This window comes from Typopeltis vanoorti, chromosome 12, assembly GCF_054136105.1.
Source record: "Typopeltis vanoorti isolate ZY-2024b chromosome 12, IOZ_Tvanoo_1.0, whole genome shotgun sequence".
NCBI lineage: Eukaryota > Metazoa > Arthropoda > Arachnida > Uropygi > Thelyphonidae > Typopeltis > Typopeltis vanoorti.
This window is the reverse complement of record NC_143560.1, coordinates 1,535,016-1,554,064: the sequence shown is the minus strand read 5'-3', so window position 1 is coordinate 1,554,064 and position 19,049 is coordinate 1,535,016. Positions and strand designations below refer to the sequence as shown.

At 35.2% G+C, this 19,049-nt stretch overlaps 1 protein-coding gene across 2 annotated transcripts in view; it reads left to right on the top strand.

The window, feature by feature from the left end:
- LOC150100543 (protein BANP-like) overlaps nt 1–19,049 on the top strand; it is a 130,375-nt gene that overhangs the window by 83,370 nt on the left and 27,956 nt on the right. For both annotated transcript variants that reach the window (XM_090401551.1, XM_090401550.1), the window contains one exon: nt 17,342–17,463. In XM_090401551.1, coding sequence (XP_090257677.1) covers nt 17,342–17,463 — 122 coding nt within the window. The remainder of the gene's footprint in view (nt 1–17,341; nt 17,464–19,049) is intronic.

The window sequence follows — 19,049 nt, the reverse complement described above, 5'->3', positions numbered from 1 at the left end:
AACTTTGAAACAGGCATAGATTTTAGCTTTTTGTGGATGAATTGTCCGCTCGGGCATTTTTTTCCGAAACAAGGAGATCTCATCCATATTAAATATTTGCTGTGGCAAATAATTTTCTTCCGTTATAATTTTATCCAATTTCTCCACAAACTCATTGGCAGCTTTCTATCAGAACTTGCAGATTCACCATATATTTTCACATTATGCAGTGCAGAATGCTGCTTGAATCTCATGAACTAACCGGAAGAAGTGTTGATTCATAGTCATAATTGGCCCCTGCTTTCTCCTTCAACATGTTGAAGAGACTTAGTGTCTTAGCGGTTATGGTCATAGTGCTAAGAGGTATGCGCTTTTGGTTCTGGTCCTCTACGCATGATGGAAGTAGCTTATCCAATCACTGGAGGACGTCGTTGCTTCGTCACTATCGTTGGACTTGCAACTTCGTTTCAAGATCAATTGCTTGCCTCTTTTTCTGTGATCCTTCACTAGGTTTTTTAATTGTGCGTGTAGGAGCCATGTTATACAAAATATCATGAAATATTTAACGATAAACATACAGATAATCTATTTTTAAAACAAAATCAACAAAATCAACTGTTGAAGCCAAGTGCCATCTGTAGAGGGAGGTTGCTGCTGAATGCACTGCATTGTTGCTAAATAAAAACCTTCTAACTTTACGCTCACTTGCATCTTGTTTGAAAGTATAGTCGAAAATTATTTATTCCATTATGGGATTACGGACGTATCTTCGAAAGGACGTAACTCGAACAGATGTAAGTCGAAGGATGACTGTATATGCATATCATAGCTATTTTGATCTTTGATGAAGTTTTGTGAGGTCAGATGCACTTGTTAATTTAAGTAGTCATGTTATGAAGAAACAGATGAAGGAAATCTTTCTTTGCTGTTGTCCTTTACAAGAAGAGATATATTTCCTGTTTGAAAAGAATATGAAGCACATATGAAGACCTTTGAAACCTGGAAAAAGTATATTTGCAGCAGTCATCATCAAATTCCTGCCATGTACCCTCAAGGGGTGTACAGGATATGATAGTACTACATGAAAAATTTACATCATTACTAACTTCCTATCTACAATTTTTCTCCAAATCAGTCTGTTACTTGTCAAGACCCCAACATTATCAGATCTTATATTTCTATCATCTAAGGCACTTTGTACCGTATCAATCCACCTATATCTTGGTCTTCCTCTGGGTCATTTTCCTGCCAACCTGGCAGAGAACACTTGTTTTGCTAATCTTTCCTCGCCCATTCTGTTTAAGTGACCATACCACCTGAGATTAGCTCTGCTAATGCATTCCTGGATGCTGACAATGTCAAGTTCTTTCCTAATATCCTCGTTTTTTAATATGATATTGCCATTGATGCCATCTGTTCAAGCCTCTAATCTTTCTCAAGACTCTCATATCTGCGGTCTCTAGTCTTTGATCAAGTGTTTTACTTCTGACCCAGCTCTCAGATCCATGTTAAAACTGGTTTGAACACAGTCTTGTATACAGCTAATTTAGTGCTTATGCGAATGTGTTAGCAGAGCTAATCTCAGGTGGTATGGTCACTTAAACAGAATGGGCGAGGAAAGATTAGCAAAACAAGTGTTCTCTGCCAGGTTGGAAGGAAAATGACCGAGAGGAAGACCAAGATATAGGTGGATTGATACGGTACAAAGTGCCTTAGACGGTAGAAATATAAGATCTGATAATGTTGGAGTCTTGACAAGTAACAGACTGATTTGGAGGAAAATTATAGATAGGAAATTAATAATGATGTAATTTTTTCATGTAGTACTATCATATCCTGTACACCCCTTGAGGGTACATGGCAGGAATTTGATGATGATGATGATGATAGTTCTTGCAATCCTTCATATCTTCCTTCTTGTGCAGTGGTATGAAAAATGACTTCTTTTGGTCTCCAGGCCATGATTCTGTCTCTCATATCCTTGTAATCAATCTATGAAACACACTTATCCCTCTATCCTCTGTGGCCTTAATTAACTCTGCTGGGCTTCCATCTGCACCTGGGACCTTATTATTGTTAAGCTGTTTAACTGCTCTTTCAACATCATGCCTAAGTGGAGGAAGTTCCAAATCGAAATTTTCCTGGTGAGAAGGCTCCTCCAAGTTTTCCTTATTCATTCTGCTGTACATTTCCTCACAGTACATTTTCTTGTTTTTTATTTCCAGTTCGCCTGTTAGTATCATTTCATTCCTGTCTTTGATGATTAAATTCGGACTTGTGATTTAGGTCACAAACTAAATGAAACATCCTTTTATAATTGTGCCTCCTCACCTGGAACCATATCTCTTTCACATTAGTTAGCATAAAATTTTTCCTTGTCCTGGCTGATGGCTTTTCTGACTTCTCTGTGTAATCTCTTGTATTCTTCAGTCTTTGTGTTTCTTTGTTTCTCCAACTACGTCCTTTTGATCAGCTTCCATGTTGAATCTGATATCCATGGCTATCTTGGTCTTCTAATTGGGCTTAGATAAAGAGGGACTGGAATGCAGAAATTGGCACAGACATAGGAAGAAATTTTCTTTCTTTTTTGCATGTATAAAACTACACTTCATTAATCCTTTCTAAGATATACTACATAGGCAAAAAACGTGTATTCGTTAATTATGCAATTTTATCTAGCTAACTACTGCAGATAATGTAAATAACAAAGAAAGAAATTTTATCCCTTGTGTGTGCTTTTGAACCAAGAGAAACCAATGATAGAGTATGAAACTAATAGAATTTCACAGAATAATCTCACCGTTATCTCACTACACTTGCTCCATATTAAAAGGTCATAAATGGACCTGGATCTCCTTTTATGGAACCCAAAACCTGATTGATTACATCTTCTTCCATCATCTATGTGGATGATGATGATGATGAGGCCGAATGAACTCTTTCCACTTCTTGCTGTCCTGGGAGAGTCCGAACAATTCTGTTCAGTTTGGTATCGCTTGTTGTGATTTGGTTTTCAGGTCCTCTTTTATTTTGTCTATCCATCTAATTCTGTCCTTTGAATCTTTTACCTTCCATCGTTGTATTCAGAGCTTTAGATGGTAGTCTTTCTGTTTCCATTCTGGTCACGTGGCCAAACCATCGCAGTCTTCTTTCTTGGATTTTGTCTATTATTGTTATTTCTTGTTTTAGTCATTTCCTTATGTCTTTATTTCTTAGTCGATCCAGCAGAGATACTCCAAGTAATCATCTTAGCCAACCTATTTCAGTAACTAATAATTTTTTCTCTTCAGTATTCACTTTCATAGAGGAGTATTGGGAGGACCATTGTTTCATAGACTCTTACTTTTGTTACTTGTTTGATGTCTCTTGACTTCCATATTTTATTAAGTTGTCCAAAAAGTTTGGGATGCTTGACTGATTCGTCTGTTTATATCTTTTGTAATTTCACCATTGTACTCAATAACTCCTCCAAGGTAGGTGCGGTTTTCTACCTGCTCTAGATTCTTGCTATCAATTTTCAGATTGGTGTTTTTTTTTTTTATTTGCATAATTTTTGTTTTGTCTATATTTATGTTTAATCCAGATTTCATACACTCCTCCTTTATTTTATCAGAATTTCGCTGTAGATCTTCTTCTGTGTTTGCAAGTAATGCAATGTCATCCTCAAATTTTAAATTTGTTACATTTTTCCCATATGTTTTGATTCCGGTGTCTTCATTGTTTAAGGCCTTATTGGTTGCTTCTTCCATTGTAAAGGGCTGGTGACAAATTGCATCCCTGTCTTACTCCGCTCTGTGTGTGGAACCAGTTGGTTAAGGTGTCCTCCATTCATACTGCACTTTCAGATTTCTCATACAGATTCTTTATTATTCTTATTGTTCATATTGTCCATAGTTGCCCATAGTTCTCTTCTACAGATTGAATCAAATGCCTGACGAAAGTCTATGAAATTTATGTAGCAACTTTGGTTGTACTCTAGTGTCTTTACTATTAGCTGTCTTAAGGTGTATAGTTGATCAATTGTGCTTCGTCCTGGTCTGAAACCTGCTTGTTCTTCTCCTAGTGCTAGTTCTATATATGGATTAATTTGTTTTTGGAGTACTTTTGTAAAAACCTTACTAGGAATACTGAGGAGGCTAATGCCTCTGTAATTATTGCATTGTTTTATCTCCTTTTTTGTATATAGGAGTTATAACTGATTTGGTCCAATCAGTAGGCACTGCTTCGTTTTTGTAGATCCTTTCAAATAATGTTTTTAATGGTTCCAAAAGTTGTTCCTTTCCTGCTTTTAAGAATTCTGCATGTATTTGATCAATGCCAGGTGCTTTCCTAGTTTTGGGTTTTTCTATGCTGTGTGCTAATATTTCTTTGGTAAAGATATTTGTTTCTTCCATTTCAGTGGCTGGAATAGTAATATCCTGGGAGCTGTTTTTATTATATAAATCTGAAGTATTCTTCCCATCTGGCCATTCTTTTTGTTTTACTTTCAATTAGTTGTCCCTCTTTGTTTTTGATCATTATAATTTTTGTTGTCCGTGTCTTACTAATTTGGTCTATTTGTTTATATAATCCATGAAGGTTATTTTCTTTTGATAGCTTTTCTGCCATTTTGCATTTTTCTTATAACTGGTTATTCTCGTCTCTTTGAACTAGTTTTCTAATTTCTCTGGTTAATCTATTATATTCATTTCTGTTATAGTTCTGTTTTAATTTCATGCTTTTTCCTTTTCCTTTGATCGCTTAACCTTTTTACTTCATTCGAGATCCAATCCTTCTTACTTTCTCTAATTTGTTTTTTCTATTCTGCCGATTTTAATATTATTTCCTTTAATTTGCACCAATGTTCTTCGATGTTTATATTCTGTTTTGGTAGTTCCTTCAGGTTTTTATCTAGTTCTAGTTGATATTTTCTTAGAATATTGTTGTCTTGTAGTTTTTTTACATTCAGTCTCCTTTTGACTCTAAAAGTGCTTTCAGATTTTAACTTTATTCTTAGTTTTGCTAATACTAGCTTATGGTCTGATCCACAATCTGCAGAAAAGGATCTGCAATTTAGGATACTTGATTTCCATCTTTGGTTTACAATAATATAGTCTGTCGATACAAAATTAATAACGGAAAAAACTCACGTACAAAGATTATTTAATAGTATAATTTTCGCCTGTGTGTCACAGGCATCTTCAGTACATTAAGCTCAAATTAAACAATGACTGACAATTCCAAAGAGCACCACCTAAGTAGCTGGTGTAAGATAACTAAAAAGGTCAATAACTTTCCATAAAAAAAATAAAATTAAATAAAATAAAAATTTAAAAAAAAAATAAAAAAAAAAATAAATAAAATTAAAAAAAAAAAATCAATACAATAAAAAGTTAGGAAAGATGAGCTGATTTGTAAAGTACTATCTCCCATAAAGGGGATAGACGTAAGCCATCGGATCTGTTTAAGTTAGGAGAATGAAGCAGAGTTTCACATGTTTCTTTATAAAGGCCTTCTATGAGAAACTGACTTTTGTGAAGAACTTTTGTCTTTCTCCAATGAACTCTGTGTCTGGTGAAGATGGCATGTTCTGCAAGTCCAGACTTTTCAGGTTTAAAGTATTCAATATAAGATTGGTGTTCTTCTAGCCGAATAGAGGCAGATCTTCCCGTTTGTCCGAAATAAGATAATCCACAAGAGCACGGAATCTGGTAGACACCTGGATGATTAAGATGTGGAAGCTTGTCCTTAGGAGAAGTGAGAAAGGTGGAGATTTTTCTAAACGGTCGAAAGGCAACAAAAATATTCAGTGGTTTTAAAACTTTTGCTATACGTTCACTGATGCCTTGTTCACTGATGCCATAAGGGATAGTAATGCGCGTTATTTCTTCTGTGTTTGAAGAGGAAGACATTAAAACTACTCAAAGTTCTTTTAATGAAGCAATTCTTATAACCATTAGATAGAAAAGAAGTTATATATTGTAGTTCTTTCTGTAAAAGATCGTCTGAAGAACAAAAGGAGTGGGCCCAATGAACCAATGTTTTAATAGTTCCTGCCTTTTGACTGGGATGGTGATGAGATTCCTCATGGATATAATGGCCTTTATGAGTCTTCTTTCTATAAACTGAGAAATGTAGGTTACCATCTGATTGGCGAAGAATTAGAAGATCTAAAAAGGCTAACTGTTTATTTGATTCTACTTCTAGTGTAAACTTGATCCTAGGATGAAATGCGTTTAACTTAGTGAGAAATTGTTGAAGTTCATCAGAAGAGCCATTCCATACAGCAAAAATGTCATTGAAATATCTGAACCAGTGAGTAGGTCTGGGAGAAATGTTGTCAAAGATATGTTGTTCAAAATGTTCCATAAAGAAATTGGAGATAGCAGGAGAAAGAGGATTACCCATTGCTGTTCCTTCAATTTGTTGATACAACTTATTTTTAAAGGAAAAATAACCAGAATTTATTACAAAATCAAATACGTTTACAATGTCTGAAGGAAATTCCTGTTGTAGTAATTCAATACTTTCTGAAAGAGGCACATTTGTAAATAAAGAAACATCTAAACTGATCATGATATCAGAAACGTCCAAATGAAGATCTGAAATTTTATTTTTGAAATCCAAAGTATTTTTTATATAAGTATCAGTTCTTCTAGTTGAAGAGGAGAGTAAATTTGATAATAATTTTGAGATTTTGTAAGTGGGGCAACCTATACAATCTACGACTGGTCTTAACGGAATGCCTGGTTTATGAACTTTTGGAAGACCATACAATCTAGGTGGACGACCAAGGAAGGTTTTAAGTTTTTTCTTTTGATCTTCATTCCATGTAGATACATTATCTATAAGAGAATTAAGTCTCTTCCATTGACTCCGGGTAGGATCCGATGTAAGAGGCCTATAAGTTGAATAGTCGCGAAGTAAAAGAGACATTTTTCTCTCGTATTCCTTCCTATCTTGAATCACTACAGCCTTCCCCTTATCAGCTTTCATAATAATTAAATTATTGTTATTCTTCAGTGATTTCAATGCTTTAAACTCAGAGTAAGAAAGATTAGGACGAGGAGGCTTGGCATGAAAAAGAATTTGTGCACATTCAAAACGTAATCTGTTGGCTGTTTTTTGGGATAAGGATCGAATACCCCTGTCTATGTTATGAAAAAAATCCATAATTGGCACCTTATTTGGCGTAACAGTGAAATCATGTCCTTTTGATAAAACAAAACGTTCACAGTCTGTTAGTGGACGTCCAGAAACATTTATAACTACTTTATCTATATCAATTATCTATATCAATAGTATTATTACTGGATCTAGGTATGCTGACCAATGATTCAAATTTGCGTTTTAGTTTGTCACGAGAATCATTAAAGACCTTTAAGTAAGAACTCGAAGATATGCGCATTACAGTAGTAAAAGTTTCAACCATTAAAACAGATTCCAGAGCATTTTTTATATCCATAATTTCTCTATTTAAGAGGGCAAGAGATTTTTTAGCTTCGTGTAGCTGATTATTTAAAAGAGACTTACTAGCTTTGAAGTAGATCCGATGAGCTTTTGGGGACCTAAAAACTTCTTTTATTTTACAACAGGTTGGAATAACCTGGGCCATCTTACATCGTTTAAGGAATATTAATCTGTTAATGCATTTGGCTTTCTTTACCAATACTACCAGATTCCGTGCTCTTGTGGATTATCTTATTTCGGACAAACCGGAAGATCTGCCTCTATTCGGCTAGAAGAACACCGATTTTATATTGAATACTTTAAACCAGAAAAGTCTGGACTTGCAGAGCATGCCATCTTCACCAGACACAGAGTTCATTGGAGAAAGACAAAAGTTCTTCACAAAAGTCAGTTTCTCATGGAACGCCTTTATAAAGAAACATGTGAAACTCTGCTTCATTCTCCTAACTTAAACAGATCCAATATCCCCTTTATGGGAGATAGTACTTTACAAATCAGCTCATCTTTCCTAACTTTTTATTGTATTGTATTGATTTTTTTTTATATATTTTTTATTTTATTTTATTTTTTTTATTTATTTTTATTTTTATTTTATTTTATTTTTTTATGGAAAGTTATTGACCTTTTTAGTTATCTTACACCAGCTACTTAGGTGGCGCTCTTTGGAATTTTCAGTTATTGTTTAATTTGAGCTTAATGTACTGAAGATGCCTGTGACACACAGGCGAAAATTATACTATTAAATAATCTTTGTACGTGAGTTTTTTTCCGTTATTAATTTTGTATCGATTTGTCTACTCACGGTATACCTTTTTTAAAACTTAATATAGTCTATCATATTCTTGGTTTGTCTGTCTGTCTGGTGATATCCATGTCCATTTTCTTTGGGGTTTTGAATGTTTAAAGAGAGTGTTGGTTATTGTTAGTCTATTATTTGAGCAGAAGTTTAGAAGTCTTTCGCCACATTCATTGCTTTCTCCATACTCGCATGTAATTGTGGTTCAAATGGATTGGTTCTCACTGAACAACCAACTCTCACTTATGGCTCCAAGAAGCTACTGTAAACTGGTAGCGGCCACACCCAGGTAAACTGTGTCGACCCACAAGCTAAACTAAGTGAGGGTAGTCAGATATGGCAATCTCAAGCCTGCACATATTGAATTCGCATTAAGAGAGGTTTTCTTGTATTCTGTTGTAATCAAGACTGTCTCATAATTTGTCATTTCCTAAGTTAAAACTTCCTTTCTAGATTCAGTATTCTTTCACCTTGTCACCTCGCATGCTAAAACTCCTCCATGAACCTGTTTGTGCTGGATGCAATCTCCCGCTGATGGTACTGATCCTTTTTTTTTCTTACTGTTTTTCTATGCTTTCCTTTCTGTATTCTTTGCTGTATTCTAATGAGTCATAACTATCCTATCTACCAGACCACCATGACTGGTATTCAGTGCCTTGCCACTTGTATTTGCTGTGCAGTGCAACTTGTGGATATCTGGAAAGAGGGATCTTGGTACAGGCAGTCCTGGATAGCCTGACCAGGATCAATCAGCTAGTAGACTTGCCTGCAAAGATAAACAGTGTTGCAGTATGTCTCCTTCCCCATGGGCATGGAAGATTGCCTAAGACTTATTGTAGTACCTGCATTAAGGTGTTCAGAGTAGTTCTGGCATTTCACTCCTGAGCAGTCATTGCTTATTAGGCAGTGGGCATCCATATGTGGCTACATGGTGGGTGAGGAGCACTGGCGCTAAACATATACCCTTTTAGCATGAGTAATTTTTCATCCTCAAGTTTATCCGGCCAGCCATGTCCAGAAACCATAATATCAACTGAAAACAAAATCAAAAAATGCCAGAGGCAGCTATAAACATACCAACCTTTTTAATATTGCACAATACTGAAGAACGTCCACTTGGGAAAATGTCATCTAAATCTCTTCTTCATCCAGAAGGGTTTGAAAGAATTGGCAGGAACTCCAAAATCAGTGAAGAAACTCCATTTAGTGGACATTCTTATAAAAGCAACAATAATCATAGCAACTCCATCATGCAATATCCATGGGGGGGGGATATCAATCACAGCCCATCCCCAAAAAACTCTGAACTATTTTCAAGGAGTAGTATCAGAGTGGAATCTTCTTGATGTTCCAGATGAAGAGATTTTCTCCAAATTGAAAGACCAAGGAGTGAAATCTATAAGGAGAATTCTCATATAGGAATGATCACCTGCTTCCCACCAAGAATATCATACTTACTTTCAATACACCTAAACCACTAACATCTGTGAAAGCAGGATACCTCAACTGCTCAGTTCTTTTCTACATACTTTGCACTGCTTTTAATGTCAGAAGTATGGTCATTCTCAGACTGCCTGTCATGGCTCTGCCACCTGCACCTGAAGTGGCAGTAAAGATCATGAGAACAAAGACTATAAGACAAACACTGAAATTCTCTAACTAGGAAGGAGAATCATGCAACATGCTCCTGAGCACACTAAAGTGGAAGGATTAAAGGAGATCTACAAATAAAAACCGAGCAGAGCAACCCATACCAGGAGGTGAAGAGGCAGCATACACAAAAGTAGCAACATCCAGTTGTAAACCCTCTTAAATGGAGAGGGCAACTGCGAAGAAGGTTTCATTAGGCACTTTGGATGTTGATCCCACTTTCTCGCAACTACAATATCCCTGAATGGTATGATTTGCTTGCTGTCTCTTTACAGCATATCAAAGAGAAAAATTGATCCGTGTGTAGAGGCTTAAGTGCTGCGAGGACATCATATTGGAGGCTTAATGGATTGTATACAGCACTCAGAAAGGATTAAAACAGAATTTAATACTTCCTATATATTTCGTCTCAGTAAATGAGACATCTTCAGGGTTTACAAAAAAACTAATGTAACATCAAAAACAAATAACACAATACTAAGCCCCACCATGTGGGTGACACTAAAGTCCTATCTAGGTGGAGTGCCCTCTAAGGCCTCTCCACCTAGGGAAACACTTATCATCAGAGATCCCACCTTACATTCCAGGCCACCTACAACCGCCCTTAGAGGGTGCTCCACCTAGATAGGACTTTAGTGTCACCCATTTGGTTGGGCTTAGTATTGTGTGTTATTTGTTTTTGATATTACATTAGTTTTTTTGTAATCCCTGAAGATGTCTCATTTACTGAGACAAAATATATAGAAAGTATTAAATTCTGTTTTAATCCTTTCTGAGTGCTGTATACAATCCATTAAGCCTCCAATATGAAGAAAAATTGATATGGACTTATTCCTGAAGACAGGCCACAAATCTTCTTCTGCTTCCTCTTTATAATGTTTTTATCCTGCTTGGGTCATGGTCTGCTATAATTATGCAACTGTGGGAAACCCCCAACCAGCTTCTTGCAGAGTCTGATGTTGGGGGAGGGTGGCAGAGAAACAATTTTCATGACTGTAGATGTGTGTGTGTGTGTGTTCACGGGGCCGGTTTGCCTGTTCTGGGGAATGAAAAACCTGAGTTTTCGAGTGAAAAAAAAAAACCCTACCTCTGATATGAGACCGGCAACTCACTTTTTGTCGAAAGAGACCAGATAAAGATTCCTCACATCTTGGACATTGAATGGAACTTGGGTTTTTCTTTCCAGCCAAAGGGCTTTGTCTATGCTGACTGAGCTATGGAGGCTGAGGGCAGACCACAAATGGTTCACGTAAATGAAAATCTGTTAATTAAAAAAAAAATGGAAAGTGCATTGCAGAGAATCAAGTACCATCCTGATCCATTAATAGAGATGGATATTTCTGTCCTTGCCCGCAAGAATATACCTAGGCCTTAGTGGAAGTCCAGTTTGATGTTTTGGATGGTTTTCCTGACGAAGAAGAAATGATGGACACTGGCTGTCCACATTTCTCCAAAAAGAAAATCTTGAAGACCAATCAAAATAAGACTTCAATTGGCCTTGAAGTTTTTCTTTTTGGCCACATGTTGACAGTAGTAGTAGTCAACATGTGACTGAATCATAGCCTTATAAAGAGGGATAATAATTTCCATATATTTACTTGTCAATGTGTTCTTCAGCATCCAAGCAATCCTCGGAGCTATTTTGCCAACTCTTGCAATATGCCCTCTGAATTTCAAATCTCTATCCACCACCTCCAGATCTCTAGCGTCATCTGTTTCCTGTAAAATACTACACCGTGTGTACAGGCTAAATTGCGTCATGTTCTCCAACATGAGGACATCATGTCCTCATGTTGGAGGCTTAATGGATTGTATACAGCACTCAGAAAGGATTAAAACAGAAATTAATACTTCCTATATTTTGTCTCAGTCACTGAGACTTCTTCAAGGATTACAAAAAACTAATGTAACATATACACAAATACCACACAATTCTAAGCCCAACCACATGGGTGACTCTAAAGTCCTATCTAGGTGGAGTGTCCTCTAAGGGCAGTTGTAAGTGGCCTGGAATGTAAGGTGGGATCTCTGATAAGTGTTTCCCAAATCTTAGGAAGCTTAATGCAACCGTTAAGATTTGGTTGATTTTGCCAACTCTTGCTATTTTGCAAGAGTTGGCAAAATAGCTTTGACGATTACTTGGATGCTGAAGAACACATTGACAAGTAAATATAGGGAAATTATTATCCCTCTTTATCAGAAATCAACCAAATCTTAATAAGTACGGTTGCATTAAGCTTCCTAAGATTTAGGAAACACTTATCATCAGAGATCCCACCTTACATTCCTGGCCACCTACAACTGCCCTTAGAGGGCACTTCACCTAGATAGGACTTTAGAGTCACCCATGTGGTTGGGCTTAGTATTGTATAGTATTTATGTATATGTTACATTAGTTTTTTGTAATCCCTGAAGATGTCTCAGTGACTGAGATGAAATATAGGAAGTATTAAATTCTGTTTTAATTCTTTCTGAGTGCTGTATACAATCCATTAAGCCTCCAACATGATGTAAAATAGTACCTTCAATATTGATATGAAGTATGTAATCTTTTCATCCTGAAGCACATTACCTATATTTTGCAACACTGAAATGACAACCATTGTCCTCTACGCGCACTTCCAGTTTATTTAAATCCTCCTGTTTGATATCTACATCAACTTTATCAACTATTGCCCTCCCTAGTTTTGCATCATTGGCAAACAACTGAATATCCTATCCCCCCCCCCCCTTCAAATCTTCCACTATATCATTAATGTACAAATTAAATAGTGCTCCTAGTACAGAGCCCTGGGGCACTGCATTAGTTACCCTCATTCACTTTGATTCCACTCCACCACCCTCTGATGCCTCTCATTTAGTACCACTCTTTATCCATGCCACCAGCCTCATATCCATTCCCTTTTTCTCTGACTTATGTTTTCCATGTGGTATTCTGTAAAATTCCTTTGCAAAGTCCAACAGTATCATGGTGTTATCCATTTCTGCTGTCACCTTATTATAAAATGTGAACGAATTACTGAGGCAGGACCTACCTTTTACAAACCATGCTGCCCCTATAGAGTATCATATACCTATCCACCCATTCCCAAAATTTATTTTTAACTAACTTTTCCAATTCTTTAACCACCACTACAGAGGTACTATTTGGTCTGTAATTTTCTGCTTCTGTCTTGAAGCTACCTTTATGCAATGGAACTATCTTACCATTCTTCCACTCCCTTGGAGCTTTTCTGGAGCTAAGATTAAACAACTTTGTTAGAGGCACTGCCAGTTCACCCTCACATTGTCATAGTCAGACCTTTTCTCATAATTAGATTTGGATTGCTTTCCAGGTTACGCTTCTTGCTTTTACCTTGTAGCATACCGATGTTGCCCACTGGCATGGGCAAGATTTTCTTTGTCTGAAACTCAGATAGGGATTAGATAGATGATGCTATCATCCATCTAATGCCTATCCGAAACACCACAGCTGATACTTTCTCCATGTTCTGTTTGTCAGTCTTCTATACAGACTGCAGACAGTTAATAAAAGCAAAACTAATCAGTCAGTGGTAGTCTTCCTAGCATGAAACAATAACAAATAAAGTGCATGGGATTAAACCTGAAATTAAGCATTGGTAGTTCATTCTACATAGAAACAGCAGAGAAAAAGTTGTTCTTGCTAGGATCTGATAATTGCATATGATTCCAATCCATATGGGTGAAAACTATAAAACTCACCATAATATCATCTTCTAGTAGTGTACTTCACCTCAGAGAGCAATGCAGTTTTTGCTAATCTGGCTGAGCCATATACATTCAGGCAGATCTTTTCACACTTGGAAAAACTACATGAAATTTGTCCAAGTTAAAATTTTTTTAATCTTTTACCAACAATTAATTTGCACATTCAAATTATAAATATACTTTTATAAGTATATATGGCATTCTTTAAACTTTTTAAAATTTCTTTTCTTGTGTATATGATAGTATTTAATTATTTTTTACCTTGCTATACAAGGTAAATTTTATATTGCTATAGCTTTTGTAATGGTGCAGTATGATCCTTGCTATTTTTACTCCATAAATTCACACCATCCTACCAATTTTTTTAGTATGCTTACTACTACTTGAAACATTTGTTAAAAAAAATTCTGCTGTTAATTGTTGTATTTCCTCTTTTATTTTTTTTTATAATAGATGGATATTATGAGAGCTTTTACTCCATTCATCTGGAATTTGACTGGATCAGGCCTTCTAAGTTATGCACTATAGTCATCGAAACTTTTATATTTCCATATTTGAGCATTTTTAGTTCAAATATCATCCACTTCCACTGCCTTTCCACATTTCTGGTTTCTGATGGCTTTTTTCCTACTTCAAGTATTGCTGTGCATTTCTGACTGCATTCCTTATGAATATTTTCTACAACCGTTATGTCACTTCTTGATTCATTCTTTCAGATTAATTACTCTAGATAACTAGAATGTTTTCATTTATTTCAATAATACCTTTATCATTTCTGATTCCTTTAACATTGCTCTTTCCTACATTTCCAAGCTGTTTTTTTTAATATCAACCAGAACATTTTGTTATGTTCCTGGTATTTATCTTCTTTATTCTTCCCATAGTTCTTATGTCTTTTGTTGTTTCAGTGATTTCAGTGATACTTGTGCTAATGGTTCACAAATTAACTGATAATATAAGGAAAGAGTGAATAATATATTTAATAGTTATATATTTCAACTTGAAAATTACAGGTCATCATTAGTGGCATCTGGCAGTTGAATACAAGTAGAACATGAACAAATGGATTATATAAAACCTGTATTATTCAGGTTAAAATATATGGCTATTAAATACATTATTGACTATTTTCTTTGTGTCAACTTGTTAATTTGAGAAATTGTTATAATATACGGATATTATGAGAGCTTTTACTCCATTCACATGGAATTTGACCTGATCAGGCATTCTATTATGCACTACAGCCACTACAACTTTTATCTCCATATTTGAGCATTTTTGGTTCAAGCACCATCCACTTTTGTTTAGCTACTTTTACACATTGCTTAGTTGTTTTTACATTTTTCTCTATATTGACTTGCTCGCTAGCATTTTCAGTATATTTTCTTCTTTTTCAGGTTAAAAACTCTTTAACTTAGTTCACCATGGAGTTCTGATTTTGTTATTTTGCAGACCGCTTCATCAAGTGCCTTCCTGGCTGAATCATCAATGTTTTCTTCAGAGTCTGCCATTCTGTCTCCAGGGTTTGGTTCTTGTTTTCAAGTGCTTTCATTCTTTCTTGAATAATGTTTGTATATTTAAATGTACAGTTCATTTCTGAAAGCCGCTCAACTTAGATTCTTTTTTAAAACTTTTTTTAAATATTTTTCTTTTCAATATGGAATTCTTTTTTATCCTCTCAAAACTAAATGGTAATCACTTCTTATTTCAAATTTCCTGTATGCTTTTATGTCCTGAACCAACATTCAGATGTTGGAAGTTTATTTTCCACTTGGTTAGACTATAATAAATTTAGTTGAATCCTTTACCCAAGTGTAGGAAAACAAAGTTTGCACCTGAAGTAGTTCAGGACTGAGGGAACTCGTAGTAAAGGTGGACCAAGCTCTCATCACTCCTTGTCTCAGTATCTCCCATAATGCAAACCACATCTCCTTGCAGACATGTATAAAGCTATGCATTAAGGGAAGGCCCTTCCCTTAATGCATAGTATCTCCCATAATGCAAGTTTGCATTGTGGGAGATACTGAGACAAGGAGTGATGAGAGCTTGGTCCACCTTTACTACGAGTTCCCTCAGTCCTGAACTACTTCAGGTGCAAACTTTGTTTTCCTACACTTGGGTAAAGGATTCAACTAAATTTATTATATTCAGATGTTCAACAATAACACAGTTCATCATTATCAAATATCTTTTAACAGTAGCAGATATTATATCTGCTGCTGTCATTACTTGAGTCCATCATTTATCAAGTTTATAGGAAATTAAATTACTTGACTGTAAAATGTCATGCATGAAGGAAAATATTATTGGATATGGATGCAATTATAATAAATACATAAATTTCATAATTGTGGAATAAAGGCTTGGTGAAGAACAAGCTGGATTCAAGCCAAATAGAGGCTGTCAGGATCAGATCTTCACTTTACGACAAATAGTCGAGAAAGCATAGGAATATAACAAAGATCTGTATTTAAGTTTTGTCAATTTGGAAAAGGCATATGACAAGGTGCCAAGAGAGAAGCTATTCAATACGCTACAATTATATGGTGTCAATGGGGCATTATATCAAACAATACTTAGTCTTTATTTGAGTTGTAAGTCAGCAGTTGGAATTGAAGGAAGTACAGGAAGATGGTTTAATGTTAAATCTGGTGTCAGACAAGGATGTACATTATCCCCTCTGTTATTCATTATCTATATGGATCATAGTATGAAGGAAAACGGTATTAAGCCTGATATCAAAATTGGAGATGTTAATCTCGACTTTACTTTATGGGAATGATGTTATAATTCTAAATAAATTCGCTACAAGTCTGCAAGATTCTCTGACTAAATTGAATAGCTGTTGTAATAGATATGGTATGAAGGTCAGCAATAAAAAGACAAAGACAATGAAAATAGGCAGAACCATTGAAAATGTCAACTGTGTTGTGAATGGAGAACCTGTGGAACAAGTGAAACATTTCAGCTACTTTGGCACGATTTTTACTGAAGATGGTAAATTAAATATAGAAATAGACAACAGAATCAGCAAAGCTGGTATGGAAGAAAGTCAATTGAATACATTCATATGGAATAAGAGAGAAATTAGTCGGAACACTAAATTAGCTGTATACAAGACAGTAATCAAACCAGTTTTAACTTATGGATCTGAGAGCTGGGTCAGAGGTAAAACACTTGACCAATGACTAGAGACGGCAGATATGAGAGTCCTGAGAAAGATTATAGGCATGAACAGATGGCATCAATGGCAATATCATATTAAAAACGAGGATATTAGGAAAGAACTTGACATTGTCAACATCCAGGAATGTGTTAGCAGAGCTAATCTCAGGTGGTATGGTCACTTAAACAGAATGGGCGAAGAAAGATTAGCAAAACAAGTGTTCTCTGCCAGGTTGGCAGCAAAACGACCCAGAGGAAGACCAAGATATAGGTGGATTGATATGGTACAAAGTGCCTTAGACGATAGAAATATAAGATCTGATAATATCGGAGTCTTAACAAGTAACAGACTGATTTGGAGGAAAATTATAGATAGGAAGTTAGTAACGATGTAATTTTTTTCATCTGGTACTATCATATCCTGTACACCCCCTTGAGGGTACATGGCAGGAATTTGATGTTGATGATGATGATTTCATAATAACTTTATTAAAAAAAAAAGTAAATCAGTTCTGCATAATAAATTTTATGTTAGTTTTTGAAAGTAATAGTCATAGTTTATCTTTATAATAGGTCATCTTGCCCACAAGTTTTCTATCAACAGTACTGACTGGAATAGGATCAAACAAAATTTGGATTCTAAATGTCGAACTGCTTTTCGTAGAAAGCAGAAGGGTCTGCCCTTAACTTCCAAGGTATTTTCTGATTTCGATCATTTTTAACATAAACTATGCAATAAACTATCTGTTTTAGACTAAGAATATGCATCTGTTCAAGTTTGGTTGAAACCTGCACTCAACTCTCTCAGTATAGCAAACTTAAAGTACTCACAGGAATCCTATAATATTCTATATTATAGGATGTGGATGCAGTTATAATAAATAAATTTCCTAATAATTTTATGAAAGAAAAAGTAGAACAGTTTTATGGAAATTAATTTTATGTTTATCAGTTTTCAAAGTGAATTTCTTTAGAATAACATTGTGTCTATGCAGCTTCATTTAAGACATTGGTGGTTACAAAATGAAATTCAACAAAAAACTATAACAGTGTACAATATTTGGCTTCTTCAAGATTATGTAATAAGATAGAAAAGTAATCAAAATAATAATTATGAGACATTTATGCTGCATCCAGTGAAATTTGTTGTAGATTGGAAGTAATATAGACATTTTGATCTGACAGACATGGAGGATCATTGCTTTAGTTATCATGGTTATTCTCAAACATGAAAAACAACTGCAAAATTAGAAACCTTTCTTGATATATGCTGGAAACACATAATAGGATATTAAGTTAGAAAACAAACAAACAAAGAAATAAATGAATTAAAAAAAAAAAAAAACATGAGTTACCATAGCTTTCTGAAAAAAATTTTCTAGAACTGCTGTATGTTATATGATAAGGCTGAAGTTCATCAAGTCTCTCTCCAGCAGTTATTGATGGGACAAACATCATACATAAAAAAAAATTCTTTGGATTTAATCTGACAGTATGAAAGAAATTTGGATAACTTCTTTAAGAATATGCCATGCCCTTTGGTTAAAAATTTCTTCCATATATATATTTGAGGTCATTTGTACAGTTCTTTACCTTTCATGGTATGCTTCCATTACTATTCACATGGGTACTGAAAGAATGAGAATAGGCTAGCAGTTTGGGACTTAGCCAATGAAATTGTATTCTGTAGTGGCTTAAACCAATAACAGAATATGTGTACAGCATGATGAAATGTCATGCTGTGTGTTTCTCCCCATAAAAAAAAATCCTCCGTTTTTATTAGGGAACCCTAACGAACAGTCAAACGTCTACTATTAGAACACCATTAGCATAAGAAGTATCAATGGAAACAGAATTAGAAACTCCCAGAAGAATTAGAGAAGTACTTGACATAAATTGGTGTTACTTAGACAAAGAAGACTAAAATGGATGAGAGTCTATTATAATATGTTACATTTTGAGTAATAGTGATCAGGGAAAAGAAGTAACAATAGTATTCAATGCTAAATATGAAGACAAACTTCTTGAATGACAGGCAATAAAAATGGAGTGATTTGACAAATTTTGGAATAACGAAATCTGGTCCTTATTGATGTAAACAACACAGCGAAATGAATATCAGGTATAGACATATTTTTAGAAATTTAGATGAAGTTAATGTGAATAGCAAGACATAGATTAGTCAACACTACTACCCTGTTTCAGCATTAAGTTGTGCACAAATTCACATGGAGAGAAGTCACAAAAAAATGTAAAGAAGTATACTGTGTTATCGTTGATA